The 26,710-nt window shown below is 37.8% G+C and overlaps 1 protein-coding gene across 2 annotated transcripts in view; it reads left to right on the top strand.

Annotated features, from left to right (window-relative positions):
• The window catches only part of GXYLT1 (glucoside xylosyltransferase 1), a 57,947-nt gene that overhangs the window by 13,228 nt on the left and 18,009 nt on the right, over positions 1-26,710 (top strand). For both annotated transcript variants that reach the window (XM_044229385.1, XM_044229384.1), the window contains 3 exons: positions 7,929-8,100; positions 10,524-10,649; positions 15,565-15,816. In XM_044229385.1, the coding sequence (XP_044085320.1) occupies positions 7,929-8,100; positions 10,524-10,649; positions 15,565-15,816 (550 nt within the window). The remainder of the gene's footprint in view (positions 1-7,928; positions 8,101-10,523; positions 10,650-15,564; positions 15,817-26,710) is intronic.

Raw genomic sequence — 26,710 nt, 5'->3', positions numbered from 1 at the left:
TTGTCACCCAACATTGCAGTGTTAACTCTGAATAGCACCTTCGTTTTCCTAACTCTAAGAGCTTGTCTGCCCACCTGGTAAAGCTTCTTTGAAATTCCCAGTTACTACAGACCTTAGGTCCGCATTTTGCCAGGCATCAGTGGGCTCTTAGCTGGCGCCGTTTTCCTCCCAGGCCTGTCCCCGCTTCCCCAATTGGAATTCTTTATAGTGTGTTTACTTTGATCAAAGCTTATCTAGGGGATTATTTCTCCCAATTAATTTATACAGTGAACATAAAATCATATAAAAAAGAAAAACTGCTTTTGATGTGCATAGGCTTTTAATAATTCAAATCCGTATATACTATGTTATTTCCTGACTAACTGAATTTGTCCCAGCAGCTTGTCAGAACGCTCACACCTCTCCTGTCTTTTCTGTTCTTGAAACAAAACCAAACACAAAATTTCTACAATATCCTGCACTCATCCCTTTTTTACCTTCAAGAATTCTTTGTTCACTCTGTTTGTCTTCATCAGCAAGACTTGTGAGAGTATCTACTGACTTCATGCTCTTAAACAACAACAAAACGCCTTCCCTCCTCAACATGCCTGAGCAGCACTGGCTATCTGACTAACCCTCGTCCCCTACTGTGAAGTCACCTCTGACCTCTGAATTGTTCTTCTGGGGCCCAGTTTTTTTTTGGTACCTTTGACACTGGTTACCACTTCCTCTTTGTTTCAACTCTGTCAGTCTCTGGCTCTTAAGACAAGGATCTCAGCTACTTGATCTCTCTGCTCCTCTACTCCTCTCCCTGTCCTGACTGTTCGATATTCATGTGCCTTAGGACTCTGCCCTTTTTTCTCCGCACTCCCTGGATAGTCACAGAATAATCTTTTAATTTTAATTAATTTTTAAATATTTTATTTACTTATTTGAGAGAGGAAGAGAATGGGCTCAAACAGGGGGGCTGACAGAGAGAGAGGGAGAAGCTAGCTTCCTGCTCAGTAGTGAGCCTGACACAGGACTCAATCCCAGGACACTGGGATCATGACCTGAGCCTAAGGCAGCCTCTTGACTGACTGAACCACCCAGGCGCCCTCAGGATCATCTTTTTAACTGATACCTTTACTTCAGAGCTGTTTTCTGAGCTCCAGAACTGAGTTTCTGTTAGGGTCCGTGATCAAAGGAACAAGACTGATACAAAGCGAAGGTCAAGCAAAACTTTATTTCGCGCCAAGCATCAGGAATCAAACAACCGGTCAGAGCTACCTCCTAGAAAAGGCGGTGACGATGATCCCAACAAGGTCACTTCCAAGAAGGCCACTCTGGACGAGGCCGCTCTAGATGACGCTGCTGCTCTGCAGATGAGGCCGCTCCATGATTGGAGCCGTTCCCAAGAAGAGGCCACTCCCAAGACAAGGCCACTGCTCAGTGAAGTTGCTCCCCGGACAAGGCCGCTCCCAAGAAGAGGCTGTTCTGGACAAGACCATTTCCTGGATGAGGCCACTCCCAATGACGAAGAAGCAACAATGACAAGGAGGACAACCTGGATGACACAGACTCTGCTCCCCACGATGCTACTCTGACCAGGCTTCCACCCGGAGGAAGCTACTACTGCGGACAAGGCCACTTGTGGTTCGGGGTGGCGAGGCATTTTGCAGCGAGGCTGCTGGTGTCTAGGGGCCGTTGGCATCTCAGGGCTGCTTACGCCTCGAGACCGCTGGCACCTAGGGGCTGCAGGTGTCTCAGGACCGCAGGTGTCGAGGGACCGCTGACAACTGGACCGCAGATGTCTCAGGACCGCAGGCGTCGAGGGACCGCTGGCAACTGGACCGCAGATGTCTCAGGACCGCAGGCGTCGAGGGACCGCTGACAACTGGACCGCAGGCGTCGAGGGACCGCTGACAACTGGACTGCTGGGCCCCCGGAGGCTGGAGGCTGCAGGCGGCGGTGCTCGGGGCCGCCGCCAGAGGCTGCAGGAGCGGCTTGGGCTGCTGGAGACTGTAGGCGGCGGCTCGAGGCCGTGGGAGGCTGGAGACTGCAAACGCGGTTGTAGCTCTTACAAGAGCTGTTACAGCTCTTCTATTCACCGTTGACTCCCCTGCTCTCCCCCGACTTCCACCGCTCTCTGCACCGCTTCACCGCTCTCCGCCGACTTCACCCGCTCTCCGCACCGCTTCACCGCTCTCTGCCGACTTCACCGCTCTCCACGGACTTCACTGCTCTCTGCCGACTCCATCGCTCTCCTGCAGCCGCCCCTGACAGCCTGGCAGAGCAACCTTTATGGGGGTGGCTGAGCCCCGCCCCCACACAGGCGGCCACTTGAATTCCAATTTTCCCAGTGGATATACATACGGCTTACTGATTGGATGTCTCCACTCAGTCTGCCCCACCCTTACATTCAGGGTCCACAAGCAAGTTCCTCTGGGAGGGGCAGACCCTTACAGTTTCCAGCTGCATTTTGGTCATTTTTTTATCTTGCTGACTCAGATGCCTCAGACTCTCTCGCTTACACCGGAATTCATGATCTGGTTTCTCATTCCTTCCCTCATCTGTATTTTGTATCCTGATTTATGGCTGACTTTGTTCATGTCAGTTCACGGTTGACTCTTATACCCAGCTCCTTTCACACTGTTGTTCCTGATAGCCTCTTGCTTCCTATTCCCTTAGTCATTGTGTTCATTCCTTCCTATCCAGCGATTTCCCTTTCCTACCCACTGCTTCCCCCTTCTCAGTATCCTCTTTATCACTATGCTTATGCATCTGTTGTGGTTGTGCATCTTCCAGACTGTTGGCTTTGCAGATAGATACCCTGTGTTCATCGTCTAAGCCCCATGTGGAACAAGGTGCATGGCAACTGGTAAATAACTAATGATTTTCCCCAGCACTTCCAGACTGCTACTTTTGATGTTTGTATAGTGAGCTTCCATAAGTCTTTTTTTTTTTTCTCCCCTCTTTAGGCAGTTACCATGCTTTCCCATGAAATCTTTTAAATTTCTGTCTTTTTGCAAGTGGCTGTAAATTGTATGAGGTCAGGATTGTGGCTTTCTTGCTTATCCCCAGTGTCTGGCATATGGAAGAAGTTTAAATACTCATTAAAGAGGATGAATTATATTACTAAATTGTGTTCTAAAAACTATATGGATTTAAGTCTGCATCAACATTGTGTAAATGTACAGGTGTCACCATGACCTTAGCATTGTTGGGAATTACAATTTTAGCATTTATTAGAGTAAAATGATAGAGTATTACTGATTTATATTTTGTTGATTATTTGCTGAATGTATTTTCATATTTGTTGAGCTTCTTAATCTTATATTCTTTATATTTTCTGTATTGATAATTACCTCTTAAGTTTTTAATGCTTATTTTATGTTCTCTTAGGATAATCTGTTTTTGCCATTGAGTATAAATATCATTCTAGCTTCCTTTTTTGTTTTATTAGTTATTTCATTAAGCAATCTCTTTCTCTCTCTCTCTCTCTCTTTTTTTTTTTAAGTAAGCTCTGTGTCCAGTATGGGGCTTAAACTCAACTACCCCAAGATCAAGAGTTGTATGCTGTACCTACCGAACCAGCCAGGCACCTCTAAACAGTCTCCTAATTTTAGTGTTATTACTTAAAAATTCTCTTTTAATGTACTAATATTTTTTTTTTGCAGCTGGAGTTTTAAAAATATTTAATCTTTATGATGGGAATTGATTTTCAATTAATGGAATCTGTGGTTACAAGTGAATTTAATGTTATGTGTATTACTTTGAGTGGCCCATGCTAGCTTTTAGAGCTATATTTGTACAGATTATTTAAAAATATTTTTTAACAATTAATACATCATTTCATGTTAAGTTTCTAGATTTTCTTTTTTATGCTATATGTAAGACCCTGAAGATTTTTCCAAGTATTGTATTTTGCTTCAAAAGTGACTATATAAGGGTGCCTGGGAGGCTCAGTCATTAAGTGTCTGCCTTCAGCTCAGATCATGATCCCAGAGTCCTGGGATGGAGCCCCGCATTGGGCTCCCTGCTCTGTGGGAAGCCTGCGTCTCCCTCTTACTCTGCCTATTTGTGTTCTCTCTCTCTCTTTGTGTCAAATAATGAATAAAATCTTAAAAACAAACAAACAAACATGATTATATACAACTCTTTATTTTTGTTTTTAAAAGATTTTATTCATTCGTTTGACAGAGAGAGTACAAGCAGGGGGAGCAGCAGAGAGAGGGAGAAGCAGGCTTCCACTGAGCAGAGAGCCTTAAGTGGGACTCGATCTCAGGACACTGGGATTACAATGCTAGCCAAAAGCAGATGCCTATCCGACTGAGCCACCCAGGAACCCCCGTACAATTCTTTAAGTAATTTTTTTTTTAACCTAGTATAATAATTCAACACTTTTTTTTTTTGAATAGTGAGCGGTAAATTTTCTTTTTAAGCTATACAGTAAGGAAATTGCCATTAATGTTTCTTTCTTTTTTTTTTTAAAGATTTTATTTATTTATTTGACAGACAGATCACAAGTAGGCAGAGAGGCAGAGAGGGAGAGAGAGGGAAGCAGGCTCCCTGCTGAGCAGAGAGCCGGATGCGGGGCTTGATCCCAGGACCCTGAGACCATGACTTGAGCCGAAGGCAGAGGCTTAACCCACTGAGCCACCCAGGCGCCCCACCATTAATGTTTCCGAACACAGTTTTCCATTTTGTTTAACTGCAAGGTATTTTTTTTTTTGTTTCTTTTTAAAAAGATTTAATTTATTTATTTGACAGAGATCACAAGTAGGCAGAGAGGCAGGCAGAGAGAGAGGGAAAGCAGGCTCCCCGCTGAGCAGAGAGCCTGATTCGGGGCTCGTTGATCCCAGGACCCTGGAATATGACCTGAGCTGAACGCAGAGGCTTTAACCCACTGACCCACCCAGGCACCCCCCTTAACTGCAAGTTTTTAGTGATGGTTCATAGCCATTACTTTTTAGTTGAGGTGATTGTTACCAGAAATTTAATTTGGTTTGACTTTGCATGTTTTATTATAATGCTAATTCTTGGCTTAAATACTATTAAACATTGTTTTATTTTCTAGAGAGAACACTAGGCTGAAAGAATACCCTGAAAGCTGAGCGCCTGGGTGGCTCAGTGGGTTAAGCCTCTGCCTTTGGCTTGGGTTGTGATCTCAGGGTCCTGGGATCGAGCCCCGCATCAGGCTCTCTGCTTAGTGGGGAGCCTGCTTCCCCCTCCCTGCCGACTTCTGTCTACTTGTGATCTTTCTCTCTCTCTGTCAAATAAAAAAATAAAATATTAAAAAAGAAAAAAGAATACTCTGAAAGCTTTTTGTGCTGTCAAAATAAAAAAAGGAAGACACATGATTCCTTCATAGCAGAAATGTTACTTGAAATAAGTCTATTCCCAAGTTTTAGAAATTTGTTAACAGTGTTTGTATTAGAATTTATCATCTAATATACTCTATTAACTTCTACATGTAACAGTACCTTTATCCCCTTTGTAATGTGTGGGGATAGTACCTTGATACTCTGTGGTTGTAGCATTCATTATTTTTGTTCTATTATTTTTGTTACAGTGATGATTGCAAAATAGTGATTTTTTGGAATTCTCTTTCCTTCTACATTATTGGCTGATACTTGTTTTTAAAGAAAGGTTTTTCCTTTCCCCCAACTCTTTTATTTAGGGTCTTCTTAGATTTATGGATTCATTTTCTTCTATGTGTTATCATTCATTACTGTCATAATTCCTATTTATGATCTGGTTATGCCATATTTAGCCATGGAAGCACTGAGGTATTATGTTTGAATCATCTGTAGAGTTTTTTCTAATTATATTTTCTATAGAAAAATAGGTTTGAGGGACACCTGGGTGGCTCGGTCTTTAAGCTTCTGCTTCCAGTTCAGATCATGATCCTGGCATTCTGGGATCGAGCCCTATATTGGGCTCCTACTCGGTGGGAAGCCTCCTTCTCCCTCTCCCACTCCCCATGCTTCTGTTCCCTCTCTCACTGTGTCTCTCTCTATCAAAGAAATAAACAAAATCTTCAAAAAGAAAAAAAGAAAAATAGGTTTGACTTAGAAATGACCTTTTGGGGGTGCCTGGGTGGCTCAGTTGGTTAAGCAACTGCCTTTTGCTCAGGTCATGATCCTGGAGTCCTGGGATTGAGTCCCGCATTGGGCTCTGAGCTCCACAGGGAGTCTGCTTCTCTCTGACCTTCTCCCTTCTCATATACGCTCTCTCACTCTTTCTGTCTCTCAAATAAATAAATAAAATCTTTAAAAAATTTTTTTAAAAAGTGACCTCTTGGATAATATTTCTTTAAATTTATAGGGACTTACCTCTTATTCATGCTGTGGTTAAAATATAGCACATTTTTACAGACCAGTAATCATTTTGGAATCAAATTACTTGGTTGGCTGCTTCCCTTTATCTTATTACAAGGTTTTAGTAATCCCTTCCTCTAGTGGTGGAACATTAGTTTAAATTTTTTTGAGTCGCAATCATTTCCTGTTTTGGGGGTCTAGGGGCAGGGTGGTAGGCAGTGACATCTTTAAAGTATGGTTTGTTTTATCATTTTAGGTGTTAAAGTCTGTACTGTATATAATGCTTCTGCTAAAAAGGGGCATATAACCAAAAGCAAATGCAATGTAGTTGACAGGACTCCTCCCAAAGAAATTGGTGGAAGGAGTGCTGGCGGTGTGACTAAAACAAGTCTTGCTAAAATGCCTGGGAGGAGTCAGACCTGGTACTGATTTTAGAGGGATTTTTTTTTTTTTTTAAACCCTGAAGTATATTTCACTTACTTTCTTAAGAAGGTTTTATTATACTTGTCTTTGTGTGTAGAGACTTCTGTGAAGTCTTGCTGTGGAATAAATTTGGGTGGCTCAGTGGGTTAAGCCTCTGCCTTCGGCTCAGGTCATGATCTTGGGGTCCCAGGAGCCTGCTTCCCCCCCTCTCTCTGCCTGCCTCTCTGCCTACTTGTGATCACTGTCAAATAAAAAAATAAAATCTTAAAAAAATAATTTTATTTAATAACAATGTAGTCACACATAATTCTTTTCTTTATATGCTAGTGGATTATTATTAGTTCACTGTTAAGTTGCAAGAGTTTTATTATGTACCTTAAGCCCAGTGCTCTGCACCCCTGTTCTGTATTAGAAGTAGGGTCTGACATAGCCTACGCCAGTAACTTGGGTTTAGGGAATCTTTCTTTCCAAAATGCCATGCTGGTGTTTAAATACATTTTAGATCACATCAGAAATTTTTACCTCTCATTGATTACTTGGTGAGTGGAACTGAATGTTTATCAGTGAAAAAATTTATGTGAAAGAAACTTCTTCCTATAATTAGTATGATTGAAGATTGGGTATAATACTGAAATATTTATGGATGAATTTATGTCTGGGTTTGCTTCAAAATGATATGTTGGTTAGTGAAGGGGATGTGAAGAGGGATTTTAGATGAAATAAGAATATCTTTGAATGGATGATCATAGCAGTTAGGAGAGAGGTCCATGGGGATTTATTCTAATCTCTCTACTTCAATATGTTTTTGAGATTTTTTTTTAAATAAAAAAGCTAAACGTAATTGAACAGGAGATCTTCAGTTGGTGATGTTCCCTTTGTCATTTGGGGGGTTCTTTGGGAGAATTAAGCTCCAATGCATCTAGTCTGAGTAATGAATTAACTTTTCTCTTGTGTAGAATGGTGTTACTTATGTGCTATTCTTGGGAGAATTGAGAAAGTAGTAGTTCTTTTTGTGGTTCCTAGTGAGGAACATTGGCTGAGAAAGACTGGTTGAGGATGCAGAAATATATAATTGTTCAACCTTGTACTGTTGTGTAATTTGATATTTCTTTGCTTTTTAAGTATAAATTTTTAACTTCAGTTTTTGAACATGGTCAAAAACATGTTGTTAACATGTTACCCTATACTAAAAGTGTTGGAAAATGTGGTTCTCTTTTCTGTTAGGTATGGTCTGAATGTACAGCCCATTCAGAGAATGCACCTCGCTGTGGTTGCCTGTGGTGAAAGACTGGAAGAAACTGTAACCATGTTGAAATCAGCTATCATTTTCAGCATCAGACCACTTCAGTTCCATATTTTTGCTGAAGATCAACTACATGATAGTTTTAAAGGCATAGTAAGTATTCGAGACTTTGTTAAGACTCTAGAGATGAATATTTAATGATATACTGTCATAGAATGTTGTTTTATTCCTTCATTGAACAAAAATATTTACTCAGTACCTAACTGCCCTCCTAGAGTTGGGCCGCCACTCCATCTAAGAGTCCAGATCTAGGTATAAGAGGAAGGTTTGTTTTCAAAAAGAAGTACATTGTTTAAAGTCCTTTGCCAAGCATGGAGGTTTTATTTCATTGACTGTAGGATGATTTGACTGAAAGTCCGATGACTTAATTTCATTCCCATCGTTGGCTTGGGAGTGCCTCAAACAAAGTGTGCACAAAGATTTTAATTCTGTTTTCAGGGGTGGGAGTCTAGATTGACAGTATGGAAGGAAGTGGCTTTTTGATAAGAAAGTTCATTATTTTGGTTTTGTATTAGTTACAATCAGTTTGGCTATATTGGCAGAAAACCCAAACTAACAGTGTCTTAAACAAGATAGAAGTTTATTTCTCTCTCACATAAGAGTAAGCAGTCTGTGGTATATGGTAGCTCTGTGTCTTCAGGGACACTGGCTTCTGTCTTATGACCAAGCCATTTTAATATAAGACGTCTCCTTCATGCTTCAAGGGGTCTACTCACTCTTCAGCTCTCACACCCATATTTTAACCAAATAAGGGAGAAAGGAGTGAAGAAGGCCAATCCCTTCTACCCTCTATAAATATTTTCTAGAAGTTGCATCTGACAGTCTTGCCAGTATCTTATTGGTCTAAACTTAGTTGTGTAACCATACTAAACAATAAAACAATAAAAAACAATAAAAAAAATTTACTGTGCAAGAAGAGTAGAATAGATAGATATGGGGGAAGAACTTTTAAGAAAAAGAAAAATCACCTAAAATCTCACTACCTTGTGTTCTGAGACAGTAGTGAACATAATAATAGTGACTATCCCCCTCCCCACTGTCTCAGTTTATCTCTCTGTATACACTAAATTAAATTTCAAACTGATTTGGTTTTTATGTTTGGTCTAAATATGTAGAGAAACATTTATTTGATGTTTTCTAAAGTTAAAGTAGTTCAAAATAGTGAATGAAAAATACTACTTGTGACCTCAAGTCTTTTAGTTTCCTAACAAAACCTTTGGGTCCAAGGGGTATTAGGCTTTACTTAAATATATCTAGTGTCTGTATTTTTTTTTAAGATTTTATTTATTTATTTGACAGAGAGAGAGAGATCACAAGTAGGCAGAGAGGCAAGCAGAGAGTGGGGGGGAAGCAGGCTCCCTGCTGAGCAGAGAGCCTGATGCTGGGCTCGATCCCAGACCCTGGGATCATGACCTCAGCTGAAGGCAGAGGCTTAACCCCCTGAGCCACTCAGGCGCCCCTAGTGTCTGTCTGTAGTTTTTAAAAAATATTTTATTTTTAAGTAATCTCTACACCAATATGGGACTCAAACTTAAACCCTTAGATCAAGAGTTGCATGCTCTACCGACTAAGCCAGCCAGGTGCCTCTGGTGTCTGTATTTTTGATAGATACTTTTGTGAGCTTCATCTCTTTGGATTGTTTTAGAAAATATTAACTGAGGAATTACTCTTGTCTTAAGAGTTCACAGAACAGCAACAGATTGCCATGGAACTGTGGAAACTTTTGGCAGTGTAATAAAAAAATGAAATTATTGTTTCATCTTACACACAGCCTCAGTGTTTTGTTCAAATCTGGCTGAGTGATTACTTGTGTAATATATACTGTATTTAAAAAAAAAATTATGTAATTATTTGCGTGGGGGTAGGGCAGAGAGAGAATGCTCAAGCAGACTTCCCACTGAATGTAGAGTATATTGAGGGAATATCCATCCACATTAAAAATACACAGATAGACAAATATTTTCTAACCAGTTTCATATTGGTCTGATTTTAAGTGTAGACATTTTTTAGTATACACACTCTGGTAATAAAATTAGTGCTTAATTTTTTTGAGTTTAATTTATTCAGGAATTGATAGGATTTATGTTATCAGGTAAAGATTAGGTAGATGAACAACATGCAAGGCTTTCAGCTTTGTGATTTTGTGGTGGTTAACTTTCATTGTGCCTCCGATCTTTACGGTGGAGTCTTCCTAGACTATTACTATATTAAATCAAGTTGTTTTAAATTAATTGATTAAATTATTTTAAATTTATACTGAATTATTTATATGAATCATATGGTCTTATAAAATTAATTAAATTATACATTACTATATATTAATTATATATAATTATATATTACTATATATAAAATTTGAATGAAAACAAATGGAAAGAAGAATCTGATTTTCTCTTAACTGTGTATAGCATAACATCCAATGTCTTTAATTTTTAGCTTTTTAAAATCTATTGGCTTATAATTTTCAGTGAAACTTGAAAATGAAATAATCTAAACTAAGTTTTTTTTTTTTTTAGCTTGATAGCTGGTCATTTCTGCAGACATTTAATTATTCATTATACCCAATAACTTTTCCAAGTGAGAATGCAGTGGAATGGAAAAAGCTTTTCAAGCCATGTGCTTCCCAGAGATTATTCTTGCCAGTAAGTTTTTTCTCTAGTGATTTTTATTTCTTTTTCTAATTTTGCTTCTACACACATGAGTTAATGAAGAGTTGCATATAAATGAGTTAAATAAACATATACATGTAAATTTTCCCTTTGAACATTAGGGAAAAAACTTTCAATAGAACAAATAAAAGCTACAAAGAAAACATCTGTTAAAAATGAAAAATGTAAGTAATTTCTTTGGAAATACTATTTCTTACATTTTAACTTACTCAGGTGCTATAAACTGTTTTACTTCTTAAGAAGAAATTGAGGTTATCAGATGTTACTGGAGCCAGGCCTCTTGCCAGCAGAAATTCAGGGGCAATATCACCTTCTTATTGCCCACTGCATTTGTAATTTGGGAAGTGAAGTAGATTGTAACATTAAATAGTTGTTTCTATCTTATATCAAGCCACATTACCCTTTACAGGTTATATTTTAACACAGACCCAAATTTAAAGCATGTGAACGTGAACTCTAAGGGGAATGAGAACGATTTATTCAGTGGAGCTGTTCTTTGGTAGTGTTCTCTGGTGATAAATTCTGATCTTTTTTTTTTTTTTTTCTTTATTTGACAAAGAGCACACAAGCAGGGGGAGCTGAAAGCAGAGAGAGGGAGAAGCAGGCCCCCCCCTGAGCAGGGAGCCTGATGCAGAGCTTGATTTCCCAGGACCCTGGAATGATGACCTGAACCAAAGGCAGATGCTTAACCAACTCTGCCACCCAGGCGCCCCAGATTATTATTATTATTATTTTTTAGCTAAAAATATTCAGAAGCAAGGTTATCTGTTCATTTTGAGTTGATTTCATCTACATCTGTAGTAGTTGAAATAATGAATTTAAGAAGCTCACAAGTTTGTGGAAAGTATATAAATTATAGGGGAAGAAACTTTAGCTCCTTATTCTTAAGGGAACAAAGCAATTCTTAGCATATTAAAATATAGTTTACTGAATCCAGGTCATCAGTAAGATTTAAAGTTATAATTTTGAGGGGCTCCTGGGTGGCTCAGTGGGTTAAAGCCTCTGCCTTTGGCTTGGGTCATGATCTCAGGGTCCTGGGATTGAGAGCCCTGCATTGGGCTCTATGCTTGGCAGGGAGCCTGCTTTCTGCCTGCCTCTCTGCCTGCTTGTGATCTCTCTGTGTCAAATAAATAAAATCCTAAAAAAAAAAAGGTTATAATTTTGATCACTGAGTTTGCCTAACTGGTAACTTTGTTTCCATGCATAAAAAATTTGGATCCTAGGATCTTTCTCAGTCTCTGTTGCCGTTGTAGGAGGCACACAAATAAGGGATTAGGATAGGGGAAAAAAAAAGGCCCCAAAAGTTTTAGATATTTCATATAGACTTTGTAAGTTTAAAACACAAAAATTTTTTTTCACCAGAGATAAATTATTCAGCCATTTATTGAATTTCTATTAAGTGTCACACCTGGGATTTTCGCATCAGTTTGAGAAGGGATTTGAGGCTGCTGTGCATATTGTAACAAAATGTAGCTCTTCCTTCAATAGTTTATAGTCTAGTCAAAAAGCAAAGCTGTATATAATAACCGCCTCTCCCCCAAAACAATAATGAGTAATTGGTATTTATAAATGTGCCAAACAGTAGTATGGCCAAATGAGAAAGAGGATGGTTTGGTGTTTCTTGGACTGACAATCTCTAATGCAGTAAACAAATCATGTATTCTCTCTCAGAGTCTCAGTTTCCATGTTTATAAAATAAAAAGATTGGACCAAAAATATCCAAGTTTACTGCAAACTCTAAGAAACTTGGGATTCCAAACTTGGGATTCCAAAGTTCATGCTGGAATTCTAGCTTTAGAATTTGTTCAGACTTTCTACAGACTTTCTGTTTCTGAGTCTTGATTTCCTTATTTTATTTTATTATTTTTTTAAATTAACATAGAATGTATTATTTGCCCCAGTGGTACAGGTCTGTAAATCATCAGGCTTACATATTTCACAGCACTTAATAGCACATACCCTCCCCAGTGTCCATAACCCAGCACTGTCCCTACCCCCCAGCAATCCTCAGTTTGTTTCCAGAGATTAAGAGTCTCTTTTGTCCCTCCCAATCCCATCTTGTTTGTGTCCCTCCCAATCCCATCTTGTTTCAATTTTTCCTTCCCTACCCCCCACCAACCCCCTCCCTGCCTCTCAAATTCTTCATATCAGAGAGATCATATGATAATTATCTTTCTCTGATTGACTTAGTTTGCTCAGCATAATACCCTCTAGTTTGATCCATGTCCCTATAAATGCAAGATTTCATTTCTTTTGATGGCTGCATAGTATTCCATTGTGTGTGTGTATATATATATACATATATATATATATATATATATGTATATATATATATATATATATATATATATATACTGTATCTGTTCCATTCATCTGTTGATGGACATCTAGGTTCTTTCCATAGTTGGGCTTTTGTGGACATTGCTGCTATAAACATTCAGGTGCACGTGCCCCTTCAGATCACTACATTTGTATCTTTAGGATAAATAACCAGTAGTGTGATTGCTGGATGGTAGGGTAGCTCTATTTTCAACTTTTTGAGGAACCTTCATCTGTTTTCCAGAATGGTTGTACCAGCTTGCATTCCCACCAACAGTGTAAGAGGGTTTCCCTTTCTCCGCATCCTCACCAGTATCTGTCATTTCCTGACTTGTTAATTTTAGCCATTCTGACTGCTGTGAGGTGGTATCTCCTTGTGGTTTTGGTTTGTATTCCCTGATGCTGAGTGATGTTGAGCACTTTTCCCTGTGTCTGTTGGCCATCTGGATGTCCTCTTTGCAGAAATGTCTGTTTATATCTTCTGCACATTTCTTGATTGGATTATTTGTTCTGTGGGTGTTGAGTTTGGTAAGTTCTTTATAAATTTTGGATACTAGCACTTTATCTGATATGTTATTTGTGAATATCTTCTCCCATTCTGTCAGTTGTCTTTTGGTTTTGTCGATTTTTTGCTGTGCAAAAGCTTTTGATCTTGATGAAGTCCCAATAGTTCATTTTTGCCCTTGCTTCCCTTGCCTTTGGCGATGTTTCTAGGAGGAAGTTGCTATGCCTGAGGTCGAAGAGGTTGCTGTAAAACAAAATTTTTATGTTGAATCACTGTAGTATCACATTTAATAAATTGCCTTATTTTCTGCCGAGAATCTGTACTGAAGTTCTGGTATATAGGAATGAATGGAACAGATGGGTTTCTTCTTTTCATAGAGCTTATTGTCTGATGTGGGAGGCAGGGATTAAACAAATACAATATGATGTTCAATAAACAAATGTATTACTGAAAAAAATAGTACATGGTGACAGAAGCCTAAGGTTACAACCATTTCTCTTTGATTTTGTTCTGTATTATTAACAAGTTTAATTGTTGATGTTGTGATATGAAATTTTCCAGATCATTTAGTGATATAATCTGTTAAATGCCTAAATGAAATTTTGAAACACTAAACAAAAATACTTGAAACCTGTCAAATTGCCCTCTATTTCACTGTTAGTTCTGCATCTTTTTAACTAGATTTGAGTAAATTGGTGCTTTATTTTTCTAAGTGATAGTTTTTGTTTTTTTTTTTTTTTTACTGAGTTTCTCTTCTTTGAAATAGATTGATGAAAACAACTAATGTAAGCTCTACCAACTCCTTCCTCCAAAAGGGACCAAAGAAAAAATGCTGATATGGCTATTACTTAATGTCTGACCTTATGTCTGATCTCCAGTTGGCAGTAGTTCCTAACAGTTAACAGTGTTTTCCAAGTCTGCTAACAGTATAGTAATCTGTAAACACACATTGTTTCGTGGTACAGAAACAGCATGTTGATTAAAAAAAAATTTCCCTTACTCTTCTGCCCCCAAAAGAGAGACAGATATACAGACATATACATATGTACCCTTTCACTGGGGTCTTTGAACAAGTGAATCTTCCCTACTCTGGCTCTGCAGTCAAACCACATTTTCCCCCCAGTTTGATATTAAATCAGCTGATGGGGGAATGGGGGTGATTGCAGATTTATAGCGGCTCATTAAGGTGGTGGCTTAACCTTAGCAGAAGGAGGAGGCAACAATTTTGAAAAGGAGAACAAGGAGCTAATGCTTCTCTTTATATTCTTAACTGAAAAGATTTAGTTTAATCTAATAATTGAGTTCTACTGGTATGCTGATACATGCAGTAAATTTAAATTTGCAGGAGTTGGATTCTAAATTTTGTAGGTAAGACAGAATAAAAAATTTTCCTTAAAAATCCCTGTAGAAGACCCATTTAGCATGTGTCAGAAGATAATAATGTAGCCAGTCCTTATTTCTAAACACATCTTGTCCTCACCCTTGCTAAGTATGTGCACATTTACTTTGATTTGTTGGGAGACAGTAAATAAGAAAATAAAACAGCATGGATTCCTGAACTGGGTGGTCTGTATTCCAGTTTTGGCTCTGTCATTTACTAGGTAAGACCAAAGGACACAAAGATGCCAGCCATTAGTGTATGGGCCAAGGGAACAAATTCAGAAGATCTTCATTTATATTGGTTTATTTCTGTATTTATTTTAGGAAATTAAGATTCAGGATATAAATTCAGCTAAGTTAATGTTAATTCCCACTATAAGAAACACTCTATCTCTGATCTTTGAGAATATTGCTTTTATTTTATTTATTTTTCTAATTGTTATTATTTAGTTTTTTTGTCCTGATTTGTTTTTATAGCTTTTGTTTTCTGAAAGTTCATATAAAGATTAGCATTATATCTCTATATATACTATTACAAAAAATGACAGATTTAGGAAAGATTACTATAAAAAATTGGTGTAAATTAGCTTATCTCGTAGGTATTTATTTTATAATTAAAGCCTCTTATGTTTTATATTAAATAAATAGAATTATAATTAATGCTTCAAATATCTTTTCTAATAGTTAATCCTGAAAGAAGTTGACTCACTATTGTACGTCGACACTGATATCCTTTTTTTACGGCCTGTTGATGATATTTGGTCTTTACTAAAGAAATTTAATTCTACACAAATTGCTGCAATGGCGCCAGAACATGAAGAGCCTCGGATAGGATGGTATAATCGCTTTGCCAGACATCCATATTATGGAAAAACTGGAGTAAACTCTGGAGTTATGTTGATGAACATGACTAGAATGAGAAGAAAGTATTTCAAGGTAAGTCACTGATATAGGTAGTTGATTAACAGTTCTCTACTTTCCTTCCACAAATTGTTTGGTTTCCAATTTAGTTTTATTTTATTAAGAACTTGATGAAACTACTCAGAATTTCCCACTTATTTAGAATAATTGGAAAAAAGTATGTTTTTAGTATTCTATTTATTGGAGCATTATGGCAGATCAAGCCAGATGTCCTGATAATGAAGTAAAATAACAATGTATTAAGCAGCGAATGTCATCTTTCTAGCTTGATACTCTAGGTCATAGTTGTCATTTTGTAGTTGTGCAACTGTAGAACATCTTGGGGTGACACATAGATGTGAAGAGCTTAAGACTCTGGATTCTGTTGGCCAGGTTTAAGACTCTAGGACTTTGAGTAAGTTTTGAACATCTCTGGTGTTTAGTATTCTCATCTGTGAGATGAGGATGGTAGATAACATCACTTACATCATAGAACTTTTATAAGGATTGACTAACACATTGTAAATGGGAGCTGTTTGGGGCTATTAAAAAAAAAATTCTTGAGGCACCTGGGTGGCCCAGTTGGTTAAGTGTTTGCCTTCAGCTTAGATCATGCTCTCAGAGTCTTGGGATCCAGCCCTGTGTTGGGCTCCCTGCTCAGAGGGAAGCCTGCTTCTCCCTTTCTCTCTGCTCCTCTCCTGCTGTGTGCTCTCTCCTTTTCTCCCTCTCTCAAATAAATAAAATCTTTAAAAAAAATATTCTTGCATGTTTTTTATCTCTCAAATTGTGGGGCCAATGGAAGAATCAGGCTATCTAGATTCTCTCTGCATTCTGAACACAGGAGTATGTTGTATGGCTTACCAATTTTATGTTGATGAATTTTATGTCATTGTAGTTTGTGGGCACTGGAGTCAAACTGTCTTTTTTTTTTTTTTTAAAGATTCTATTCAGTTGACAAAGGGAGATCACAGTAAGAGAGAGGAAGGGAAGAGATCACAGAGAGAGAGGAAGGGAAGCAGGCCCCCTGCCGAGCAGAGAGCCGGATGCGGGACTCGATCCTAGAACCCTGAGATCATGACCCGAGCCGAAGGCAGCGGCCTAACCCACTGAGCCACCCAGGCGCCCCTGGAGTCAAACTGTCTTTATGTTTAACCTTGTCACCCGTGCATTTATTTAACCAATAGCCAGTTAACTTTAATTGTCAGTTCTGTCAACTGAAAAAATAGATGATAAATGGACTTGGGTAGGTTATCGGTTTAAAGGAGATCCTTTTAAAATCCTTAGCACATCTCTTCAACAGATGGTGCTAGGAAAGCTGGACCACTTTCTCACACTGTACACAAAAATAATCTCAAAATACACTTGATCTTAGCCTAAAGGCCGAGAAGCGATAAAAATAATCTCAAAATAGATTAAAGATCTAAATGGGAGACCTAAAACCATAAAAATCATAGAAGAGAGAACAGGTAGTAATTTTTGACATCAGCTGTAGCAACATTTTTCTAGATAAGTCTCTTGAGGCAACAAAGACAAAAGCAAAAATAAACTATTAGGACTACATCAAAATAAAAACCTTCTGCACGGCAAAGGAAAATCACCAAAACTAAAAGACAACCTACTGAACGTGAGAAGATATTTGCAAATGACATATAGAATAGTTAGTATCCAAAATATATAAAGAGCTTACAGCACCCAAAAAGCAAGTAATTGAAATAAAAAATGGGCAGAAGACATGAACAGATAGTATTCCAAAGAAGACATCCAGATGGCAGACATAGGAAAAGATGCTCAACGTCACTCATTATCAGGGAAATGCAAATCAAAACTATAAAAATACGACTTCATACCTGTCAGAATGGCTAAAATCAAAAATAACAAGAAACAAGTGTTGGTGAGGATTTGGAGAAAAAGGAACCCTTGTTCAGTGTTGGTAGGAATGCAAACTGGTGCAGCCACTATGGAAAACAGTATGAGATGCCTCAAAAAAATTAAAAATAGAATTACAGTGCGATACAGTAACTTCACTATTGGGTATTTTCCCAAAAAATAGAAAAACACTAATTCAGAAAGACACATGAACCCCTATGTTTATCACAGCATTATTTATAAGAAGCATAAAATTATGGAAGCAAGCAACCCAAGTGTCCACTGATGAATGAATAAAGAAGATGTGGTTATATACCACATATATGCCTACATATACACATACACATGGTGGACTATTACTCAACCATAAAAAGGAATGAAATCTTGCCATTTTCAATAACATGGGTGAAGCCAGATGAATGCTAAGTGAAATAAGTCAGAGAAAGACAAATTCTGTATGATTTCATTTTTATATGGAATTTAAGGAAACAAGTGAACAAATAAAGAGACAAATGAAGAAATAGACTCTTGACTATAGAGAACAAACTGATGGTTACCAGAGAGTTTGTGGGTGCAGAAATGCATGGAATAGGTGATGGGGATTAAAGAGCACAATGAGCACTGACTAATGTATAGAATTGTTGAATCACTATATTGAATACTTGAAACTAATATAACGTGTAATTATTACATTGGAATTAAAATGAGAAATGAAAATAAAATGCTTAGTGCAGAGCATGGCATGTGGTAAGCGCTTAAATGTTAGCTAAATACAGTGGCTTCTTAGATACCTTTATAGACTTGCTGTTTATCCCTTTACATCTGGTTGGGGCTATATTAAACATTAAGGAGTATTATATCTTTGATGATATGAGAAAATATGTGTATGTGTACATATACATATATATGTATCAGATATTTTTCTTATGGCTTCTGGTAGCCCAGACTTCACACTGTTATTCATTACTCCTCTTGTGTATCTTATTTAAATCTTGGCCTCATTTAGAGTTGTTTCCTTGATCATCTTTGGTGTAGGCATAACAATTGCTTGTAGCCTTGCCCACACCTTGACGTTTCAGTGTTAGGACTGTTTGTACCCATCATTCTTATTTTCTGTAGATTTAGTAAGCCTAGTTTTTTTTTTGTTGTTTTAGCCTTCTCATTTTCTTGATGAAATCTTGATTTTATTTCAGTTTTGTGTGCTTTTCAATTTTGAATGCTTTAATGAGGCTAGTGTAACCTGTGCTCTTGATTCACAACATTTCTTCAACTACCCAATTTGTTAATATAGCTTGAGTTTTAAAATTTCCTTTACCGTAAAGTTGTACTAAATAAAACTGGCATAATACCATGAATTCCTCCTATTCTGATTGTTAGCCTATGCACAGTAATATTATACCAGAAGATGGTGCTGTAAGATTACCTGCTAAGGGATAATATGACTTCTCAGTAACTCTTCATTTGAAATTCATAGAATTATGAGAAGTTTACTGTTGCAAAGAACCTTAGAGATAATGTAGTATAACACCATTATTTTTTAAACATTTCAAAATTATAACTCTGTAGTTCAAATCTGTGATTGTCTTTTACTTATTTAAATGTCACTCCTAAATACTGCAATGTTTTCTCCCCCTTCTTTTTTTTGTGTGTGTCATGGCATGTTCTAAAATCAACTAGAGCTGTAGATATGGGAGTTGAAATCATTTCTAAACTTTGAACTTTGTTTTCATCTGTGTGTAATTAGACTTAATGAAGAAGACTATGAGAGGCATGATTATATTATACATTAATTCAGCAGGTGTAGTTTTCTTTACTCCTACTATCCCTGTGTTCCAAACAATCCTGTTCTTGCCCAGGGAGCAACACAGATTTGCTTTATTTTCAAATATTACTATATTTATGATTGCTAAGGTGTTTCCATAAAATATATTTTTGATTCCTTTTTTCTTATGTATGTCTTTGTTTTTCCTGATTGTTTTCCAGACTGTATCTGTAGCAAACATTGCCTTGTTTTTTCCTACTAATTCTACAACTTTTGGCTCTAGTAATATAACTGATTACTTATAGTAACTTTCTAAACTGTTTCTTCCACATCTGTGAATGTTGACGCATGGTTCTTACTGCATGAAAAGCTGTAAGACTACCAGTGGCCATATTTTAAATTCTTAATTTGCTTTTCTGTCACCCAGTCCCTATCATTCATGACTGTTTATTTCCAAACTGATGTATAATAGTTGTATACATCACAAATTAAAATAGTAAAAATTCTACTTTTTTGTTGTTTCTCATTATGCTTGGTAGACAATGATAGAATAGTGGTTAAGCTATTGCTTTGTATTTTGTGTTATGATTATATTTGCGGTATTGAATCCCTATTAGGTGGGACGCCTGAGTGGTTTAGTGGATTAGGTTAAGCCTCTGCCTTCCGCTCAGGTCATGATCTCAGGGTCCTGGGATCGAGCCCCACTTCGGCTCTCTGCTTGGCAGGGAGTCTGCTCCCTATCCCCCTCCCCCGGCCCCGTAATTGTGATCTCTGTCTGTCAAATAAATAAATAATAAAAGAAGAGTGAATCTCTATTAGGATATTTCTTAACCTTTTTCTATTAGGGAAAACCAAAGAATGTAAAGCATCTTTGAAAAAAAATTTTTTTGTTATTTATTTATTTAAAGATTTTATTATTTATTTGACACAGAGAGAGAGAGAGAGGGAACACAAGCAGGAGAGTGGGAGAGGTAGAAGCAGGCTCCCTGCTGAGCTGGAAACCCAATGCAGTTCTTGATCCCAGGACCCTGGGATCATGACCTGAGCTGAGGCAGTTGCTTAACCAACTGAGCCACCCAGGTGCCCCATGTTATTTATTTTTATTTTTATTTTATTTTATTTTATTTTTTTAAAGATTTTATTTATTTATTTGGCAGAGAGAGATCACAAGCAGGCAGAGAGGCAGGCGGAGAGAGAGAAGGAAGCAGGCTCCCGGCTGAGCAGAGAGCCCGATGCAGGGCTCGATCCCAGGACCCTGGGATCATGACCCGAGCCGAAGGCAGCGGCTTAACCCACTGAGCCACCCAGGCGCCCCTGTTATTTATTTTTAAAATACACTTAACGTGGGGCTCAAACCCACAGCCTTGAGATCAAGAGTCACATACTCTACTGATTAAGCCAGCCAGGCACCCCAAATAAGGCATCTTGAGAGTCCTTTTCTTGAATATTTGGTGTGTACTCTGTTATCATCCTGCTATATATTACTTTGTAATCTTTGTCTTCTCTACCTACTGAGAGCAGAATGTGTGTTTTGTACAACTTTGTATTGGGAATATTTAGGGTGGGATATGACATGAGTAGATAATTACTGGCAGAGGATATATGGAAGTTTTAGAAACTGGGCCCTTAGTGAGTTCTTTTTGGAAAGAGATGGGGCACCTAGGTGGCTCAGTGGGTTAAAGCCTCTGCCTTCGGCTCAGGTCATGATCCCAGGGTCTTGGGATCGAGCCCTGCATCAGGCTCTCTGCTCTGCGGGGAGCCTGCTTCCCCTCTGTCTCTGCCTGCCTCTCTGCCTACTTGTGATCTCTGTCAAATAAATAAATAAAATCTTTAAAAAAAAATATTGGAAAGAGAACATTTCCATGTCCATGAAGTAGACACGGTGGTTATTTTTACATATTTGCAAAATGTATGTCATGAGGACTTTTACTCTAATATATATATAGCTTATGAGAACAGAGTATCAATGAACATCTTATAACAAGGATAGAACTTTTCAGAGATTAGTGCAATAACTGATCTTTGGAAACTGACGAGTTCCCAGTTTCTACACTGTTGGAACATGCTATGAATAGCTATCTATCAGTTTCATGCTTATGTAAAGATAGACTCATAATGATAGTATTTTCAAAAGCATACATTATTCTAAAGTAAAATTAATTGACCTTAATATGTGCACATTTTGGTGGCAGGTTTGCTAAAATTAGTAAATTAGAGCTACACTTTCCTTTTTAAAATTTACAAAATGGGGGCACCTGGCTGACTCAGTCAGAGGAGTATGTGACTTGATATTGGGGTTGTGAGTTCAGGCTCCGCCTTGGGTATAGAGTTTACTTAAATAAATGAATAAACTTAAAAAAAATTAACGGGACGCCTGGGTGGCTCAGTTGGTTGGATGACTGCCTTCGGCTTGGGTCGTGATCCCGGAGTCCTGGGATCAAGTCCCGCATCGGGCTCCCAGCTCCATGCGGAGTCTGCTTCTCCCTCTCACCTTCTCCTTGCTCATGCTCTCTCTCACTGTCTCTCTCTCAAATAAATAAATAAATAAAATATTAAAAATATTAGATATTAATATTAAAATATTAAAAAAATTAAAGAATTGCAGAATGATATCAGGCTTATAAAAATTTAAATAATTCATTGTATGTAGAATAAAAGAGAAAAGTCTCCCCTTACATACCACTCTTCTCAGTTTCATTTCTTTGCCCAAATGATATTACAGACTTTACTATATATTTTTAAGACCCATTAGGAAAATGTTTTGAAACAGATGTACATGTACATAAGCACTTAAATAGAAATAGTTTTATACATCTTCAGTTTGCTATTTTTACTTAGTAAATATATAATTGACTGGTTTTTATGTCAGTACAGAGTCTGTCACACTTTTAATGTGTATATGAGATAGCAGAGAATGGATGATTTGGTTTTATTATTTGTGTGTACTAGTATGAGCATGTAGTTATATGGCTGGAATATATCATATTTTAACTTATACTTTCCTGACTATACTGTCAGTTTGGAAAAATTGTATTTTCATTTATTTTTTAAAGATTTTATTTGTTTATTTGACAGGCAGAGATCACAAGTAGGCAGAGGCAGGCAGAGAGAGAGAAGGGGAAGCAGGCTGCCTGAGCAGAGAGCCTGTCTCAGGCTCAGTCTCAGGACCCTGGGATCATGACCTGAGCTGAAGGCAGAGGCTTTTTAACCCACTGAGCCACCCAGGGGCCCCTATATTTTCATTTAATTTTTGGCCATTTGTTTTCTCTTTTGTGAATGGCTGTTTGCCCATACTCCTTGACCATTTCTCTACTTAAAAAATTTTTTTCTATAACCTGAACTCTTTTTATATGTAATGACTCTTTTTAAAAAAAATTTATTTAAATTAAATTTAGTTAACATATAGTGTGTTATTAGTTTCAGAGGTAGAATTTAGTGATTCATCACTTGCATTAACCCAGTGCTCATTACATCAAGTGCCTTCCTTATTGCCCATCACCCAGTTACTCCATTCCCCAACCCTTCTCCCTTCTGTCAACCCTCAGTTTCTTCCCTATAGTTAAGAGTCTCTTATGGTTTGTCTCCCTCTCTTTTTTATCTTACCCCCTCCCATATGTTCATCTGTTTTAAAATTTCATGTATAAGTGAAACCATATGGTATTTGTCTTTGTCTGACTTATTTCACTTAGTGTAATACACTCGCTCCATCGATGTAATTGCAAATGACAAGATCTCACTATTTTTGATGGATGAGTACTATTCCCTCGTAGATGTATACCACATCTTCTTTATTCATTCATCTGTCGATGGACATCTGGACTCTTTCCATAGTTTGGCTGTTGTGGACATTGCTGCTGTAAACGTTGGGGTGCAGGTGCCCCTTCAAATCACTTTTTGTATCCTTTGGGTAAATGCCTAGTAGTGCAATTACTGGATCGTAGGGTACTTCTATCTTTACCTTTTTGAGGAGCCTCCATACTGTTTTTCAGAGTGGCTGCACCAGCTTGCATTCCCATCAGTTTGCATTCTGCCTTAGTATAAGAGGGTTCCCCTTTCTTCACAACCTTGCCAACACCTGTTGTTTCCTGAGTTGTTAATTTTAGCCATTCTGATGGGTATGAGGTTTTGGTATCTCATTGTGGTTTTGATGTGTATTTCCCTGATGTCAAGTGATGTTGAACATCTTGTGGCCATTTGTACGTTGTCTTTGGAGAAATGTCTGTACATGTCTTCTGCCCATTTCTGGACTGGATTATTTGTATTTTTGGGTGTTGAGTTTGGTAAGTTCTTTATGAGATTTTGAATACGAGTCCTTTATCTGACATGTCATTTGTGAATATCTTTTCCCATTCTGTAGATTGCCTTTTAAAGGTTTTGTTGATTGTTTGCTTTGTTGTGCAGAAGCTTTTTATCCTGATGTAGCCCCAATGGTTCAATTTTGCTTTTGTTTCCCTTGCCTCTGGAGACATGCCTCGTAGGAAGTTATGGCAGCTGAGGTTAAAGAGGTTTAACCTCTTTAGTTAAAGAGGTTTAACCCTCTAGGGGTTTGATGGGTTCCTGTCTCACATTTAAGTCTTTCATCCATTTTGAATTTATTTTTCTGTATGGTGTAAGAAAGTGGTCCAGTTTCATTCTTCTGCTTGTGGCTGTCCAGTGTTCCAACACCATTTGTTGAAGAGACTGTCTTGTTTCCATTGGACATCTTTCCTGCTTTGTCAAAGATTAGTTGGCCATAGAGTTGAGGGTCCATTTCTGGGTTCTCTATTCTGTTTCACTGATCTGTGCGTCTATTTTTGTGCTGGTACCGTACTGTATTGGTGACTTTAGCTTTGTCATATAGCTTGAAGTGTGGAATTGTGATGCCTACAGCTTTGATTTTCTTTTTCAACATTTGGCTACTTGGGGTCTTTTGTGGTTCCATAAAAATTTTAGGACTGTTTGTTCTAGCTCTGAAAATATTGGTGGTATTTTGATAGGGATTGCATTAAAAGATTGCTTTGGGCCGTATAGACATTTTAACAGTGCTTGTTCTTCCAGCGCATGAGCTTGGAAAATGTTTTCATTTCTTTGTGTCTTCCTTAATTTCCTCCTTCATCCATCCCTCCCTCTTCCTTTCTTCCTTCCTGTCCTTCCTCAGTTCCTTCCTTCCCTCTTTCCTTCCTCTCTGTTTCTCTCTCTTTTTTCTTTCTTCTTCTTTCTGTCCTTCCTCAGTTCGTTCGTTCATTCGTTCCTTCCTTCCTTCCTTTCAGAATTTTTACTTATTTATTTGACAGAGAGAAGAAAGCAGGCAGAGTAGCCAAGAGAGGCAGAAGGAGAAGCTGACTCTCTGCCAAGCAAGGAGCCCCTTGCAGGGCTTGATCCCAGGACCCGGGGATCATGATCTGAGCCTAAGGCAGTTGCTTAACCAACTGAGCCACCTAGGAGCCCCCCTAAACTTCTTTCATCAGTGTCCTGTAGTTTTCAGATACAGATATTTTATCTCTTTGGTTAGGTTTATGCCTAGATATCTTACTGGTTTTGGTGCAATTGCAAATGGGATTCATTCTTTGATTTCTCTCTCTGCTGATTCATTATTGGTATATAGAAATGCAACAGACGTCTGTGCATTGATACTATAACCTGCAACTTTGCTGACTTCCTCTATCAGTTCTAGCAGTTTTTTTGCTTGTCTTTTGGGTTTTCTATATGGAGTATCATGTCGTCTGTGAAGAGTGAAAGTTCGACGTCTTTTATAATGCTTCTTTTCTAAACTCATTTCTTACCATATTTCATTGGTTCTCTTGGATATTTTAGATTTTATAATTGCATTTAAAGCTAGTGTTATTGCTTCTCATCCAAAATTTTTGTAGTAGGACTTTTTCTTTAACACCTAAGGGTTATTTCACCCCTTTGATTTTTTTTTCCTAAGACTGCACTAGACCTTGTAATTTGATCCTTCGTTGATTTTCTTTTTTATTAATTATTTTTATTAACATATAATGTATTATTTGTCCCAGGGGTACAGGTCTGTGAATCTTCAGGCTTACACATTTCACAGCACTCACCATATCACATACTCTCCCCAATGTTCATAATCATTTTTTTCTTTGAATATGTACATTTATATATATATTTTATATATTTATATTTATATTTATTATATTTGAATGGAAAAAATTCAATGAAGATTTGAACATGGCATGGCACAAGAGGTCCACCAGCCCTGTCTGTTGAATGTGTTGGTAGTCTTTGTCCTTGTACAATTCAGAGTTCCCTTTTCAGATGCTAAGAATATTTAGTTAACATGCTAAATGACTTATTTCAGAGTTGTCCTTTCCATAAAGTATCTTCTTATTATTTCCTTAAGTAAAACTTCCTTCAGTTATTTTCCAGAGTGTTTTGGTGTTCTGAGAAACTTCACACAAGAGTAATAAAATTATAGCAGATAATATTTAGTTTAAATATATAGCTTTTTCCCGGGACGCCTGGGTGGCTCAGTTGGTTGGACGACTGCCTTCGGCTCAGGGCGTGATCCTGGAGTCCCGGGATCGAGTCCCACATCGGGCTCCCAGCTCCATGGGGAGTCTGCTTTGCTCTCTGACCTTCTCCTCGCTCATGCTCTCTCTCACTGTCTCTCTCTCTCAAATAAATAAATAAAAAATCTTTAAAAAAAAAATATATATATATAGCTTTTTCCCATTTGGAATTCTCTCTTTTCTTTTTCTTTCTTAAAAGATAGATTGTTTATATTCCCATTGTGTTTATTATGTATCCTAGAATAGCGTATAACAGTGTCTTTCAGACTGTGTATGAAGGATCAGTTTTTTTTGTTTTTTTAAAAGAGTTTATTTATTTATTTGGCAAAGAGAGATCACAAGTAGACGGAGAGGCAGGCAGAAAGAGAGAGAGAGAGGGAAGTAGGCTCAGCTTAGATTAAATAGACATAACATTCTGTTGAGTTGCTGTAAAGATTTCTAAATGTTATTCTTAATTTCTGTACTTAACATTGTGAAGCATTTTATTTTATTTTATTTTATTTTAAAGATTTTATTTATTTATTTGACAGACAGAGATCACAAGTTGGCAGAGAGGCAGGCAGAGAGAGAGAGGAAGAGAAGCAGGTCTCCTGCTGAGCAGAGCGCTGGATGCAGGGCTCCATCCCAGGACCCTGGGATCATGACCTGAGCCGAAAGCAGTGGCTTTAACCCACTGAGCCACCCGGGCACCCCATTGTGAAGGATTTTTAAAATTCACTGTGCACACTGAAAACTGTGCGTTGAGGAATATTGGGTTAAGTCTGAAGAGTTTAAGAATCAAATTAAT

Source organism: Neovison vison, chromosome 12, assembly GCF_020171115.1.
Source record: "Neovison vison isolate M4711 chromosome 12, ASM_NN_V1, whole genome shotgun sequence".
Lineage (NCBI taxonomy): Eukaryota > Metazoa > Chordata > Mammalia > Carnivora > Mustelidae > Neogale > Neogale vison.
This window is presented reverse-complemented; position numbering and strand designations above follow the sequence as displayed.